Below are 15,062 nucleotides of genomic sequence, written 5' to 3'. Positions count from 1 at the left end.
AAGTTAATGTTTGTGCCAAATTTGAAGGACTTTCATCAAGGTGTTCTTGAGATATCGAGTTCACAAAAATGGGACAAACCAGGTCACAGTGCTCTTGACCTTTGACCATCAAAATCTAATCAATTCATCCTTAAGTCCAAGTGGATGTTTGTGCCTAAATTTTAATGAAATTCCATACGAGTGTTCTTGAAATACCGCATTCACGAGAATGGGACAGACGTATATACAGACAACCTGAAAACGTAATGCTTCTGGCCACCGCTATAGAGGGCGTGGAGGCATAAAACAACAACAACCAAAAAACAGGTCTCAAGTTGTAGCCGACAGAACAATTCACGAATCCATTATACTTCCTGTTTACAATCACAAGTGTTTTTTAATATAACTGAGGCTGCGAATGTCCCTGTGGGATGTCTCCATTTTGTCTGAGGGGGAGGGGGCCACAGTGTCCGACTATCAAAGCCCCTGCTATAGACCATTTATGGAAATGACATGCAGACACCCTGGAGATTTACTCAGTGAACAGTTCCCAGTCAAAACCAGTCCAGAAATCAAATTTGTCTCACATAGTTGGGCGCTTAGAAACACTGACTGCAGGTGGCTGGTGGTAATGAAGACCTGTGGACCCCCAAAATGTCCGAAAGAGGAGGCAACTAATCACTTACTCACTAACTTATCACTAAAGATATACAGGAACTCACAAGCACAACATTTTGTTACGAGAAGAGTTTTAGAATATAAAAATATCAAAGCCATAGGGTGGCTCTCTGCAGTTCTTCAGCTTTGACGCTCACAGAGATAAAGCGTTTCTTATTGGCTCTTTCTTTACACGATGCTGCAGAGCGAGCCGCCCATCACAGCTCTGCATCTGTCCTTGGCTGCAGCACAGGACGCCTGGCCCAGCAGAGATACAGGCAGAGATACAGAGAGAGGGGGGTTACTCTGAAGAGAACGGCTAAATAATTCATCCCAGAAGGGGAAGGAGGGAGAGAGGGAAGATGAAGAGTCTGGAGAAAAAAGGAAAACCACTCAGGAAACAAAATGTCTTTGGATTTCCTCCCCATCAATCCTTGAAGTGTCCCTTTGATTCTGCTTTACACTCCGAGTGAGAATCAAACATCCAATCTGAATTTTCATCCCCAGCAGGGATCCAATCTTCTCAACATAATTTCTGTGCTCTGTGTGCAGCCGGGCGGCGTCCTCAGAGGACGTAACCCTGCAGAGTGTCGGTATGGCGTTAATTAAGCCGAGCTGCAGTTACCTCAGATTTAAAGCTGGCAGGACTCGCAGGTTTTACTGTTTGTCATTTGCCTGAACAGCACAACACATGCTGACATTGATACCAGGCCACAGAGGCTTGAAAACCTCCCATCAGCCCCCGGGGCAGAGCCACATGTACAGGAAACACAGAGCAGCTGAACTATTCATCACACAGACAGTTCTGTTAATGCTACTGTGGAGGACACACTTCAGAGGTCAGAGGTCACATAAACAAGACCTGAGTGAATCCTGCTCATACATGCTGATATGTAATTGGACCAAACAAACCATATATGCAGTGACATGTTTAAAGATTTTTACAACCTCTACTGCAAAATCTCATAATCTATACATCACCCCATCTTTTAAGTTCGATATGTTCACTGGTTCACAGGCAAGTTATCACATTTAAAATAGTTTTCAGAACATCAGGACCTCAAGCCAGTGAAAGATGAATGCCTTCAATGTCCAGGTGAGCATCACTTACTGCAGCAAATACGTTTTGTTTTTTGTTTTTTTTGAGAAACAATTTGTCAATTTATCTGAACAGACAGTTGAGCAAGTTTCAGCAGAACTTTGTTCAACTTTTCCCGTTACTGTTATCCTTTGCTATACTCTGTGCAATACTCGTCTACGGTGAAAAGAAAACCAAACATTTAAGATGGATAAAGATGGTGCTGAGGGTCACAGTCCTCAGGGAGACATTACATTATGTATCATCAAATTTTAAGTTAGCTAACGTTAGCGAAACACTAGTCAATGTAAAGCCACATCTAAAGGAGTTGGCCCAATGTCACATCACCAGTGTCAGCCCCACTTGCTTCCTTCTTACTTCTGTGGTAACGTCAGAGACTGTTGATAAATGGAGACGGCCCACTTTAGATTCAGTATCTGAGACACTGTAAGTTTCTCATATTAGCATGCTAACATTTGCTAATTACCACTAACCACAAAGTTCAGCTGAGGCAGATGGGAATATCATCAGCTCTTTAGGTCATAAACCAAAGATAATATAATAATATATTCACTAATGTCCTAGACAACAATACAGTAAGCGGACTACTAATAAATGATATAAGTGACCACCTACCAATCTTTACAGTATACGACAAGAACTATAAGAACAATACTAAAACAAACAAGAAACAACATTCCAGTAGGATAAGATCAGAAGAAACAATATATGCTTTTCAGCTGGAAAAGAGACATCAAACATATCCACACCAAAATATCAAGAAGCATTGCAGTATTAAACAAAGCAAAACAGGTTTTAGATCACAAATCACTCCACATTCTGTACTGTTCACTGGTTTTACCGTATCTAAGTTACTGTGCAGAGGTCTGAGGCAGCACTTACAAAACTACACTACAGTCATTAATCATTCTTCAAAAAAGAGCAATACGCATCATTCACAAAGCTGGATATCAGGATCATACAAGCCCATTATTCTTACAGGCACATACATTAAAACTGGAAGACCTGATCAATTATCAAATAGCACAAATAATGTTTAGGGCAAACAATCATTTACTAGCAGCAAATATTCAAAACATGTTTTTGTATTTCTGTTTGGGGAGTGAAGTTATGGAACAGTCTGGATGGGGAGCTCAAGAAATGTCCAAACATGAAGCAATTAAAAAAAAGATATAAAGAAATGATTTTCAAAAGGTACAGTCACGACAATCCTTAGCAGTATATTAGTATATTGTTTGCCTTATTTATTTATGGTGCTAGTTATTTTCCTAGATCACCTCACATTTGTTTTGTAAAATTGTATTTTGGTATATGTTGACTGTGAATTTATGTTTTTGAAAAATTCTGTAAGACTCTGTTAATTGAAATGAAAAGTTTATGTTGTTAATTATTGTAATGGGAAGCTAGTTAATTAACAGAAAAAGGGATTTATGGCTAGGGGGTGGGATTAAATAAGTATGTACTTCTTCCCACTCCTTTTCGGAAATGTAAACCGAATTGCGAAATTGCTTTGTTTCTTATGACACTTCTGTTTACATGTTCGAAATAAATAATAATCTAATCTAATCTAAAGTATTGGACACATTGAAATGTTGACCTGCTGATGGCGATAGATGAAAAGTCAAGGGATCATGAAGTTTGAACCACATTTCAGGGCAATCCATCGGATAATTTAGACATTTCAGTCTGGACAAAAGTGTTGGACCAAGCAACCAAACAACAGGTTGACATCGCCATCCTTGGAGCCACGGTGTTAGCATGACAAATTTTTTTTTATCAACTTTCTGAACCAGTTCCATCACTGAAAAACTGGGCTATCATAACGCAGGTAGAAAAGAAAAAAACACAGTTCGGTCACACTGTTGAAATTAAATGATCCATCAACCAAACTTAGGGTGCTTTCACACCTGCCCTGTTTAGTTCAGTTCAGCTGAACTCAGGTTTGTTTGGGCAGGTGTGAACACAGCAATCACACTCAGGTGTGCACCAAAACAACCGGACTGAGACCTTCTTGAAGAGGTGGTCTCAGTCTGGTTCCAAANAGAGCAGCTTTCTCACACAAGGCATTTGATCTGGTCCTCTTGTAAATGCTGCTGTGAGAACACGAACCAACTCTAGGCAATTATACAACTTTGTGACAAAATGAGTCCCTGATTCAGACCAAAGGAGACGACTCTAGGGCTGACAGCAGCCTAAAACAAAAACTTAGAAATGTCTGCAGCATTACAGAAGTAAGCACAGACAGTCAAAGTAAAATGAGGAGACAAGTGCATCAAATTTAATGGCATTTATAATGGACAGATTATTTTAATAAAACAGTGGATTTAATTACAACCGCTCTGATCACAGGACTGCTGACATGCTGGCTCTGTGTTCTGTGTTGTCTCTCACAACCCCTACATCTGATCTCAGCACTGAAGTTAGTGAGAAAACCTTTCATCACTGACAGAAATGACTGGCCAGAAATAACCACCCAGTCTGTGAAAAAAGTGATTTCTTCTTTCCTCCAAAGCAGCGCTAAGCAACTCGAGTAACTTCACAGATCACAAACACTGTTTGAACTTCAAAACCCAGAAATCCTGTAAAGTCATGACAGTAAACTGCACACAGCGAGCTCGTGTTTACCATCCTGTCTGCTTTGAGATGCTTTAAACCAAAACCAACCAACGAGATGAGAAATGATGAAGCTTGACTGCAGCTTCAAATGATCAAGCACATGAGTGTAATAAAAATACCTATTAAATGTATTAATATTTTCACTCTCAGAAAGTTTGTGATGGGATACCAGAGTACAACTCTGCTTCTCTGAGCTGTAAAACAAAAGCAGTCATGTTTTGTGTGCAGAGAATGATACTGAAAGTGTGACCACAGCAAAAAGAAAAAGCTTCTTGTGTTTTACAGGTAAAAAATGAAAGTATAACACGCAGATAACAGTGTCAGGTTTATCTGAGTAACAGAGGAGAGAAAAGAGGCAACAGGAAAGTTACGAGTCAGATCTGTCTAACCAGCATATTCAAAACTAGTGGGGCCATCTGCTGTCATGGCAACAGACAAAAATCAATGAGGCAGCGATGGAGCCCGCACAGATAAGAAACAGATAACCGAGCGTTGAGGCAGCAGGTGGCTCAGAGTTTTTTGTATCTCTGGATTTAATCACAGAGGAAACAAAAATCTGACTCTGGATTCTTGCTGCAGTCTGGATCTGATCTCCTCCGGTTTGATTACACAAGAAAGAGTTTTTTTCCTTGTTTACAGAGACAGACTGAGATGACTGTGATGAGCTCACATGATGGCACAGGCCAGAGAAGTAAAGGTTTCCCCCCCTTAAGAAATGGTAAATGGACGTACACTAGTCTTCTGACCACTCAAAGCCCTTAAAGGCACTCACACTCCGATGGAACAGCCATCAAAGAGCAATTTGGGGTTCAGTATCTTATCCAAGAACACTCTAACATGCAGACTGGAGGAGCCAGGGATCCTACAATTAGTGAACAACCTGCTCTGCCTCCTTAGCCTCAGCTGCCCCCCAAAAATCAGAGGTTTAAACAGTGTGGCTAAAAAAACAAAACAAGACATTGTAAATTTACATATGAAGTCTGACGTTAAAGGAATACTTCACCCCCAAAAACAGAATTTGTATATCAATTACTCACGCTGCACTATATTAAATACGAGGAAAACTTTTTTTTTCCACGGTGAACGAAGAATCCAAAAACCGAGAAAAGTCCTGCTACTCCTCAGTGCATGATTCTGAGTGGATAAATGAGACTCTGACAATACTGCATGAGTTGTGTGCGAGTTTGTTAACAGATGTTTCGATATAGTTTTGATGTTGTTAAACGTGGCCCCCGATCAAGAATTGTCTGTTATTGGATTATTCGTTCACTACAGGGGCACGAGAGAAAAGCAATGTTTTTTTTCATGAATTCAAAGTAACGCTAACCTGGAAATCCAGATGCCCCGCCCCTAGTAAATTTGAATTTGCACTGCCCGGGAATCTGGCCCCAACGAGCAGAGCACTTTGAATAGCAAATCGGACCAATCAGATCAGTCTATCTGACAGAGGCGGGCTCTGGGCCGGCGTAACGTGATGACGACAGCTCTGCGATGTAGGAGTCTGAAAGTAAACAGCCAAGATGGCAGCTGCCGAAGGGCCGCGTCCATTCAATTTAGCTTTGGAAGAAACGCTAAGCCAACTACACCTGTCTTTTTCCTGAGAGAGGAAAAGAAGACTGCCCTAGAAGCCTTCGTTTCCAGGAAGGACATTTTTGCCGTTTTGCCGACGGGATACGGCAAAAGCATAATATATCAGTTAGCCCCACTGTTCAGCAAACAAATGGGGCTCAGTGCAATGAATACATCACCTTGTTTTTTGCTCTGATTGGCCATCGTGCTATCCAATTGCGTGCGGCAGCATTTGAAATGCCTCAGTTAGTGTCGCCCCTTGGGCAGGAAGGGTGTATCGGTGAGGGCTCAAATCTAGAAAGATTTTGAGTCTGGATTTCCAGGCTAAGGTAACACAGGGTTAGCCTGGAAATCCAGACCCAAATCTAGAAAGATTTAGGGTCTGGCTATGAGTAATGCAAATGGCCCAACTCGAGGGGCGGCACCAAGCATGCATTTGAAAATATCACTGCACGCAATTGGATAACACTACGACCAATCAGAACAATACACGGGGTGACGTATCCAGAGCTTAGCTACCAGCGGAGCTAACTGGTAGATTAGACTCTTGCCGTATCCGGTCGGCAAAACAGCAAAAACGTCCTTCTTGCAAAGGAAAGATTCGAGCGCCGTCTTCTGTTCCTCTTTTAGAGAAAAAGCCAAGTCTAACTCGTTCATTGTAGCGGCCAAAGCCGTTTCAAACAACTGGTGTTCATCCGTAGCCATCTTGCAATGTTTACTGACTGATTCCATACTTCGTCGTCGCAGCGCTGTCGTCATCTGTTCAGCTCGCCTCTGATGTGATTGGTGCAGCTCAGTTTCATGGGCATGGGTAATGAGCATCATTACTGATTGCCAGAGTGACTCGCTGAGCAAATTCAAATTGTGCTCTAACGAGAACTCTGGATGTCCAGGGTAACACAGGGTGAGGACTTGATACAAATAATCATTTGGGGGTTAGGGTATTCCTTTAAACTAACTTGTTAAATCTAACTGTCTCAGATGAGCAGCTGATTTAAGTGAAGTTAACTCCAGTCTGAATTGCATTACTGAAGGAACTACAACCTTTTAACTGTCTTACTTTAAACTCAGGGTTGTGATACTCCAACACAAACCCAATCTTTTTACATACTTTACATTGGTACTGCCCAATAGACTTAATCACGATTTTGGCTTCCCAAAACTACATGTACAGGATCAACTGTGATATTGATGTTTATAATATGTGCTCCAAAACTCCTCTGCATATTAAATCAAGCGCTGATCCACCACCTGAAAAAGCACCACGGTCCCAAAGACAGACTGAAATGACCAATGCAATCACAATACACTGATTTTAACTTATGCTTTTGGGTTTTTAAAGTTTTAGAGGTGGAAACATGAATATTGGGATTAAGGTTGTTTCCATCCAACCCATCACTGCCTTCACTTCACATCTGGCACGTGAAGGAAGATTTTAATACTGATGATTTAACACTGAAGTATGACAGTTTTACACTTTTCAAAGAGCAAAGAACATCATTATTACTTTGACCCAGATCTGAGCCCAGGCAGTTGGTTGATGAGTGGTCTGTTGGCAGCACAGACTTTTGCTCTGCTTCATTAATTACTGACAAATAATCTTCCTGGTCTGTCATGTGGCGGTGCAGATAACACATGTTGTGCATTAAACTGAATCCGTTCTTCGTCTATAATGAGACAGACCACACGTCAACACTGGCATTTGAAATATGCAAAACGATGCTCCGTTTGCAATCAGAGAGAAACGCTACATTAGTGATATTTAACAATTCATTTAACTCTTATTTATTATCACTCTGGGACCATTATGTCAGTGCAGTTTAATGATTCAGTGGTTTCCCAGCATCATATCGAAGCCTGCACTCTGCTCATCCTGACTCCTGCTTCCTGTTGACTGGGACCACGTTTATTGTTTCAGCAACAGCTGTACAGATATTTGAGCAATAATTTAAGATGCAGTGTATTTAAATTTAAAGTAACATGTAAAGTAGGGCTGTACAATCAGGGCTGAAATTTTGAGTACTCTGATCAATATTAGATTCTGATTATTTTTCATGATTATTAAGTTTTGGGGGGACTAAATATTTTTATTGCACATTCACATTAACAGAGCACTGCTCTCACTTTCATGTTGTGCTACATTGGTTGAAAGCCTTTTAGCATCTCATAAAGGCGCTAAAGGGTTTTGGTGTTGATATGACAGAGCGATGGGGCGTGACAAAGCATCAGTGTGTGACGACCTGGAGATGAAGACAGGCTGAGTAGGTTTACATCAACAACAAAGACCAGGTAGCTGAAAAGTGCCAGGGAAAACAAAACAAAGAACCAAGCACACACAGTTCGCGACTTCTTTACTTCAGAGTCAGGTACTCTCCTTTAGAGAAGAAGAGTGGAAAGACCTCTTTGTAAGCATCGTCAGTCACAGGTCTTTTCCACAGTATGTCATGGACAGAAGTCATGTCACAAATGAGGTTTAATTTCAATCTTAAGACGTAGCTTGAGATGTAAAATCAGAGCAGAACCACTCAAAGTGGCACAGCCGCCATCTCAGGCTGGTGCAAAGTAATTCAGGTGCTGGTCATATATAAAAGGCCACACACCAGTGGTGTATGATGATGGTGTGGGATATATATCACAACAAAGCAGGCAAGCAGCAATTTCAACTAAATTTCTCTCAGACTGGTACATTACTGCTCCGGTAGACCCACAAGTCAGTCTTTAGACGCTTTGCTTAACTAAAGACTGATGACTTTCTTTCTCCCTGATTTTGTGTTTAGATGAGCGGATACAATTTCAGAGTTTAAAAAAACTCCCTACGTTGCAGAACCAATAGTAATTCTGGGGTCCACGTCATTGGTTCGACAGCCCATTAGTCCGACTGCGTTAAAAGTTTTAAACAAAGTCGCTGTAAGTCCTTCATTTCCACAATCTTGTGGACTGAGCACACGTTTGATAAAACAGAGTTAAATCTCTCGGCATCCATTTTCAAGCTCTCTGTGTGTTTGTGTTCTTGCAGACGAGAAAAGGGGGAGCGCACATTTCCGGGAGGGCGTGTACTTTTCAAAAATGTAAGAGGCGTTGCTTTGTTGCTGGCCGTTTTCGCCGGTGTGTTAAACACATTTTAGAAAGGAGTGTCCCCAGACTATCAGAAGGCGGAGATCTCTGATTGTCTGGTGGCGAGACTACTGCTCCGGTACCTCGACTTCCTCCTCTGTGTGTGATGCACGTCAGGTGGGTGGTGCAGCTTCTACTGACAGGATTCAGATGCAGCCCAGGACCCAGAGGAATTAGAGCTCTGATTATCTGCTCGGCCCGGGCTGTGATATCTATATTTCCTTGAGCTTTTTTTAAAAAAAAAAAAAATTTTATTTTTCAATGAAACTGGCAGTTCTTGTGCGTAAAAGGCTGGAGTTCTAATGGAGTGGATCAAGAAGAACAACTGAGCATAATAGTGGAGAGCTGGGGGACAAATTCCTCGGAACGTCTGTTCGGGAGCAGCTGACTGGGCCATGATCTGTTCTCACTCCCCTCGTGCACTTGACAGCAAACAATGCCTGATGAAGCTGAATATAAGCGCTATATCGTAGGCAACTGGACTTGCTTGTGTTTCTTGAAGACGCTTCTCCTCTCATCCAAGAAGCTTCTTCAGTTGATCAGGTGATTACCATGACTTGGATGAGTGAGAATCTTCACTGAGATGAAGCTGAAATTTGGTCCGACTCTAAAATGAGTCATGAGGCTCAAAAATTGGGTTCAAATCATACAATGCACGCCCACTTTAACCATATCCAAGCACAGATAATATAGAAAGACATACATTTAAAAATGTTAACATGTTCACTGTTAACTGCTGTGTGATTGGGCTAGTGTGTGTTGCACTTTACTGTATGATACCAGAAGTGAGCTGGAACCAAATCTGCTCACTGATCAAATATAAAACCACAGCACTGATACTGCACCAAGGCTACAGTACATCCCTGATACATAAATCCTCAGACTAAAATCTAAATGTATAAATCTGGACAGAGATTGGATATACACTATTTCAGGACAAGCTGTTTCTCAAGCAACAAACAACCACAAACATCAAAATCTCCTGGATGATATGAGCCACGCAGTCCAAATATAGAACGCTGGGATGATAAGAGAAGAGTGGAGCTGTCAGGAGGAAAAATGGTCCACAGCCAAAATGATCTCTCAAGGCGCTGCGGCTGCAACGGCACTCAGAGCTGCTCGGGGAGGAGGGAGCAGAGGATGGAGTCGTGACCTCCACGCTTTTCGGGTGACAGCTCAGAGGAAAGTAAAGAGCAAGGAGACTCCAGTGGAGTTTCAAGGAGAGGATGAGCAAGCTTCAAAATATGTTTGGACCTGTGTCCTCTGGGCCTCTCTGATCAAAGTCTGGCAGAGTATCGGTTTCTGAGCTTTGAGGAGGGCGCTTGGGAGGAGCATCACAAGAAAAAAGGAAACACAACAGGGCAAAGTACAACGGCTTCCGAAACACACAAATGGGCCACAGGCAAGGCAGACAAACCAGGCTGATTGATTTTCCAGCTTTCTGCAGCGTTGCCCTTCCAGCTGCAGTTCACAGGGTAAAAAACAAACATGTGCAAAAAGTAACAAAGAAAAACAACTTTTATTTTCTCCCTGAAGCTTTTTATCTGTTCTTGGAAACATAAATCCATCAGAGTTTAAAGAGGTTAAAGGGTCACGGACCAGGGGTCAGTTCAATAAGAATAACATTAATTTTGTTTTCAGGAGCAGCAGTGGTACACCTCATGACTCATCACCATCTATACACCAACACAAGGCTCTCATGAATATCTAATCAACGGTGCAGAGCTCGACATGTAATTATAATTTGTCTTTCCTTTTACATTTTTTTAATACAGAAGTTAAGGTGGTTAAGGTTAAAGGGATAGTTTGGATCTTTTGAAGAGGGGTTGTATGAGGTACTTAACCATATTCAGTGTATAACCTACAGTAGATGTCTGAGAGCACGCCCCCAGTTTGGAGAAGCAGGCTGGAGTCCGACACGGAAGCTAAGCGATGTGCTGCACCGCTCGACAGGGTCAGCGACAAAACATATTTTAGCCACATGAAAACAATCAAGATCATTTTCAGTGAACTCTGTATTCAGAATATGTCTACCGCTTTACCTTGCTGTCAGACAGCCTTTTCTGACGGGGAATTGAAGCCATTATCTCAAATATCTCACCACACTCCATTAACATAAACAGTAATTTTACTTTGCTGAACACTGGAGTTGCTGGTCGACCGCAGCCCTGATTGCTCAGTGTGTAAGCTAATGCAGAATAAATATTCAAATGTAGCGTATACTTGGAGTGATTATGATTTTTCTGGTTGACTAAAATATGTTTTGCTGCAGCCCTGTCCTCAGCAGGACATTGTTTAGCTTGTGTACCTTTGGATTTGGTTCATCGAAGATGCTAGCAGAGCAACAAAGTACATAAAATAAGCCCAGCAGAAACGTCAGATGGGTCAGACCTCCGTGTTTAAGTATATACTTTTAAATGTAACAGTTACGTCTGAAAATGACAACAAAAATAAACAGGTTTGCTGATTTTACATATGTCTGCAATTCACATCAAGTGAAAGTTGTCCACCCGGAAGTGATTGTTGTTGTTAATGTGACGTCATGGTGATTCAGTCTATAGTGTACGTACATCTAAACTGGTAGTGAAATTTTTAGATGGCTAAAATACTGATCTTGCTGATATCTGATATGCCGATGTATAACAACTTATTTGGCCGATAACCAATACTGATTAATCCCCTTTTTTGTCCACCTCGCCGTTGAATCGTCGCAAAATGTAGTTATGAAACAAGACCGTACCATTCTGACTATATGGGGGTGCTCACTGCTGCTGAACATCTTGATTTGACATAGAATGTATTTGTTTTCTAGTATTTCATGATATATAGCCTATTTTGATACAAACATCAGCCTAATTTCTGAAAATGACGCGTGCGTTTAATCAGTAGGCATAATCATTACTACGCATCAATAAATCACCCAGTTGCTTGATCCACAAATAGCTGAGGTACAGTAAGTGAGTGCGCTGCAGGACCATCAGAGCAGCATCGAGGGCTACGGTGATTTAAAGTTGAAGTTAAAGTCCCACTGACTGTCACACACCTGAGTGTGTGAAATTTGTTCTCTGCATTTGACCCATCCCCTGAGGGAGCGGTGCACAGCAGCGGTGCCGCACTCGGGAATCATGTGGTGATGATTTACGGTGGCGGAGCGCATAAACAAACCCTTCGGAGGAGGTATGTGCTCTCAAATCAAACTTTTTTGAAGGATTATTCGTTTACCTGAAGTGTCTTGAAATGAATTTCACTGATTGATTTCTTGATAGACTCTGATTTTTTATTTGGCTACTTTTTGTCCGACATGGCCAAACAATTGAGAGGCGTGACGCACGGTCCGTGTGGATGAACTTGTATGAACCTGAGTTGATTAATGAAGTAACTTGAAGTCAGAAAGAAGGAAAACTGTTTCTAAACCTTTTGATGATGTTTTTGGATGTTTATTTGTGAATGAAATGGCAAGTTCTGACGAGTCAGAAACGACTCCTGTTAAAGACATGCATGAGGCTGCAGCACGTCTGCGCTCATCTAGAGCATCATACCTTGATGAAGTGAAAGGAATAAAGATAAAGATAAAATGATAACCCTTTTACTTTTATCATTATTATCTTATTATGCCAGCTGAAGAATTAAATTTGTTTATTTGGGCATTTTATCTCTTTTCTCTGGAGCGGAAACTGACACAGATGAGCTCATTAATCAATGACGGGAAAAACAACATGATTCGAAAATTAGTCGGCTAAAGGAAAAATCTGTCAAAACATTCTTAGTCGGGGACACCCCTAGATCATTAAGTCTCCTCTGTAGTGGAATCAACATCATATTATACATACATACTCGTATCCTGACGGCCCACCAGCAGATGGAGACATGAAACAGAATGCTTTTCAGTGTATGTAATATTCATTCATTGTGCAAAATAAGAAAAAGTATGTTGGCCGATATCAATGACATGCTGATATTAGCTGCATCCCTACTTGCTGCTACCGTCCACAGCAGTACGTTGCTTAGCTTGCACGTTGGCACTCCTGCTGCTTCTCCAAACTGGGGCTGTGCTGACAGACATCTACTGTAGGTTATACACTGACTACGGTTTAGTACTTCACACAACCACACTTCAAAAGATCTGAACTCTCCCTTTAAAGTCGCCATAAACCACAGAGTCCCAGTTCATATCTGGCAGTGGACTTTTGTTGCATGTCATTCCTCGTCTGTCTCTCCCCTTTTGTTCTGCCATCTTTTTATCATTGGTCATCTAATGAAGGCAAAAAAAAATGCCCTAAAAATATTTTAAAAGTTTTCAGTGAAAAGAGCAACTTCAAATGCTATTTTAGTGTCGACCAAAATGCGACTGTCGACCCACTGTTTAAAACTGTCACAAGTTTTTGTCCAAGTTAATAGAAATCTTTCACATTTTATTTTGAATTTAATACAAAATCCTCATTTATTGTCTGGTATTCAAAAGCTTTGGTTGCATTTTAGGATATTTTTCCAAACAATAAATCACTATACATGTGACATATATCAGGTTTAAGAGGTGTCAGGGTGGGAATTTAGCGGAAGCTTGACTCTTTCAGTGAGCTGAGACAGGAAACACAAAGTTATCTAAAGGGTCAGTAAAAGTCTTGCTGATTTGTAACACTATTGAAATAGCTGGTATTTTCTCTACAACTCAGTAGTTTCACAGTGTTACCTCCATTAGAGATTTAGTTGATGTGTCACTTAATTTTGACAGATTTTGGGGGCAGAGGGTCTGACTCAGTGTTTTTACCCCTATAAAGGTCTGAGGAGGCAGATTAGTTGCTTAATACAACCATTTCAAGTTCTACAGTCATCTGCATCTTTTACATGAAGGGCATCCGGACCAAGGCATCCTTAGCGGTCAGTGTTATTTCCTAAAGTCTTACACCAGTGGGGGGACATCAGGGTCATCCACAAACCCGTCAGAGAAGCTGCTGTGACCTGTTGTTGCAGGTGGAGCCAGCCGGGATGTTTCAAGAGGACCTTCTTTGGCGTCCCGGCACGGTACGATGTTGGCAAGGTCGATGGCTGTGTGCTTGCTGGGGTCCACCTCCAGCCTCTCAGGAACACTGTTTCTCCTGTGAAAACATCAGGAAATGAAATACGTCAGAGACAATATCACTCTCCTCTTCTTGTATGGCTTAAGTCGGCAAAACAAGTCTCTGAAAATAATCAATGAGGTCTAAACAGGGACACTGTGGAGTTTATCACTGTGCACTGATTATGGTCACTTCCCAAAACAAAAAAAAGGAGAGTTTTAAAATTCTCGTCAGTTTAACCCAGGTTGGGAATTAAGTGGTAAAACAGCCTACAGCCTCAGTGTTGTTGCTATGGTTACCTGTAGTTTTAAGGTACACTGAATGGGTTTTGAGCACTAGTGGTGCTACGGTGAAACGTTTGATGAGCAGATGTTTGTTCTGTGTGTGTTACGCATGTTTGATGAGAGTCACAATTTTATGATAAGAAACACTGAATGTAAAGTGTTTATTTCACAGACAAAATAATAATTATAATAATCATTTTAAAATCTTCATCAACAGTCGTCTGTCTACTGATTAGCACCTTAAAGGATAACTTCGGTATTTTTCAACCTGGGCCCTATTTCCCCATGTGTATGTGTGCGTATGATTCATAGGTACAACTCGTTTTAAAATTGGTTCAGTATTGAGGGAGGGGGATGCAGCCGGCAGCCGCGAAACGAGCTAAAACGGTAACGGGGGCGAATGCGTCCCGTATAAGTTTGTGCATTAAAAGTGCTTTTTTTCGCCACTGACTGGTTCAGATCGCCAGTGCTATCTCTGTAAATAGCATAGTAAACGTTCCCTTACCTCTGGGCTGTGTGACGTCATCTCGCGAGAGCTTTGCTTGTTGCCGGAATAAAACAGAGGAGCCATGCTGAGCGCCGCTCAGAGTGGCGCTGGTTGTCCCGGAGTACAGCTGAGAGTTTTACTGCATCGATTGAAAACAATGGTTCGTGTTTGTGCTTATCCGAATTGCAAGAACAGGATGT

At 41.5% G+C, this 15,062-nt stretch overlaps 1 protein-coding gene across 1 annotated transcript in view; it reads right to left on the bottom strand.

Annotated features, from left to right (window-relative positions):
• Nucleotides 1-10,468: 10,468 nt before the first annotated feature.
• dnaaf11 (dynein axonemal assembly factor 11) overlaps nucleotides 10,469-15,062 on the bottom strand; it is a 41,285-nt gene continuing 36,691 nt past the window's right edge. Inside the window, exon 7 of the mRNA XM_050075110.1 lies at nucleotides 10,469-14,130. Coding sequence (XP_049931067.1) covers nucleotides 13,935-14,130 — 196 coding nt within the window. The 3' untranslated portion in view covers nucleotides 10,469-13,934. The remainder of the gene's footprint in view (nucleotides 14,131-15,062) is intronic.

This window comes from Epinephelus moara, chromosome 21 (assembly GCF_006386435.1).
Source record: "Epinephelus moara isolate mb chromosome 21, YSFRI_EMoa_1.0, whole genome shotgun sequence".
In the NCBI taxonomy this organism is placed as follows: Eukaryota; Metazoa; Chordata; class Actinopteri; order Perciformes; family Serranidae; genus Epinephelus; species Epinephelus moara.
This window is presented reverse-complemented; position numbering and strand designations above follow the sequence as displayed.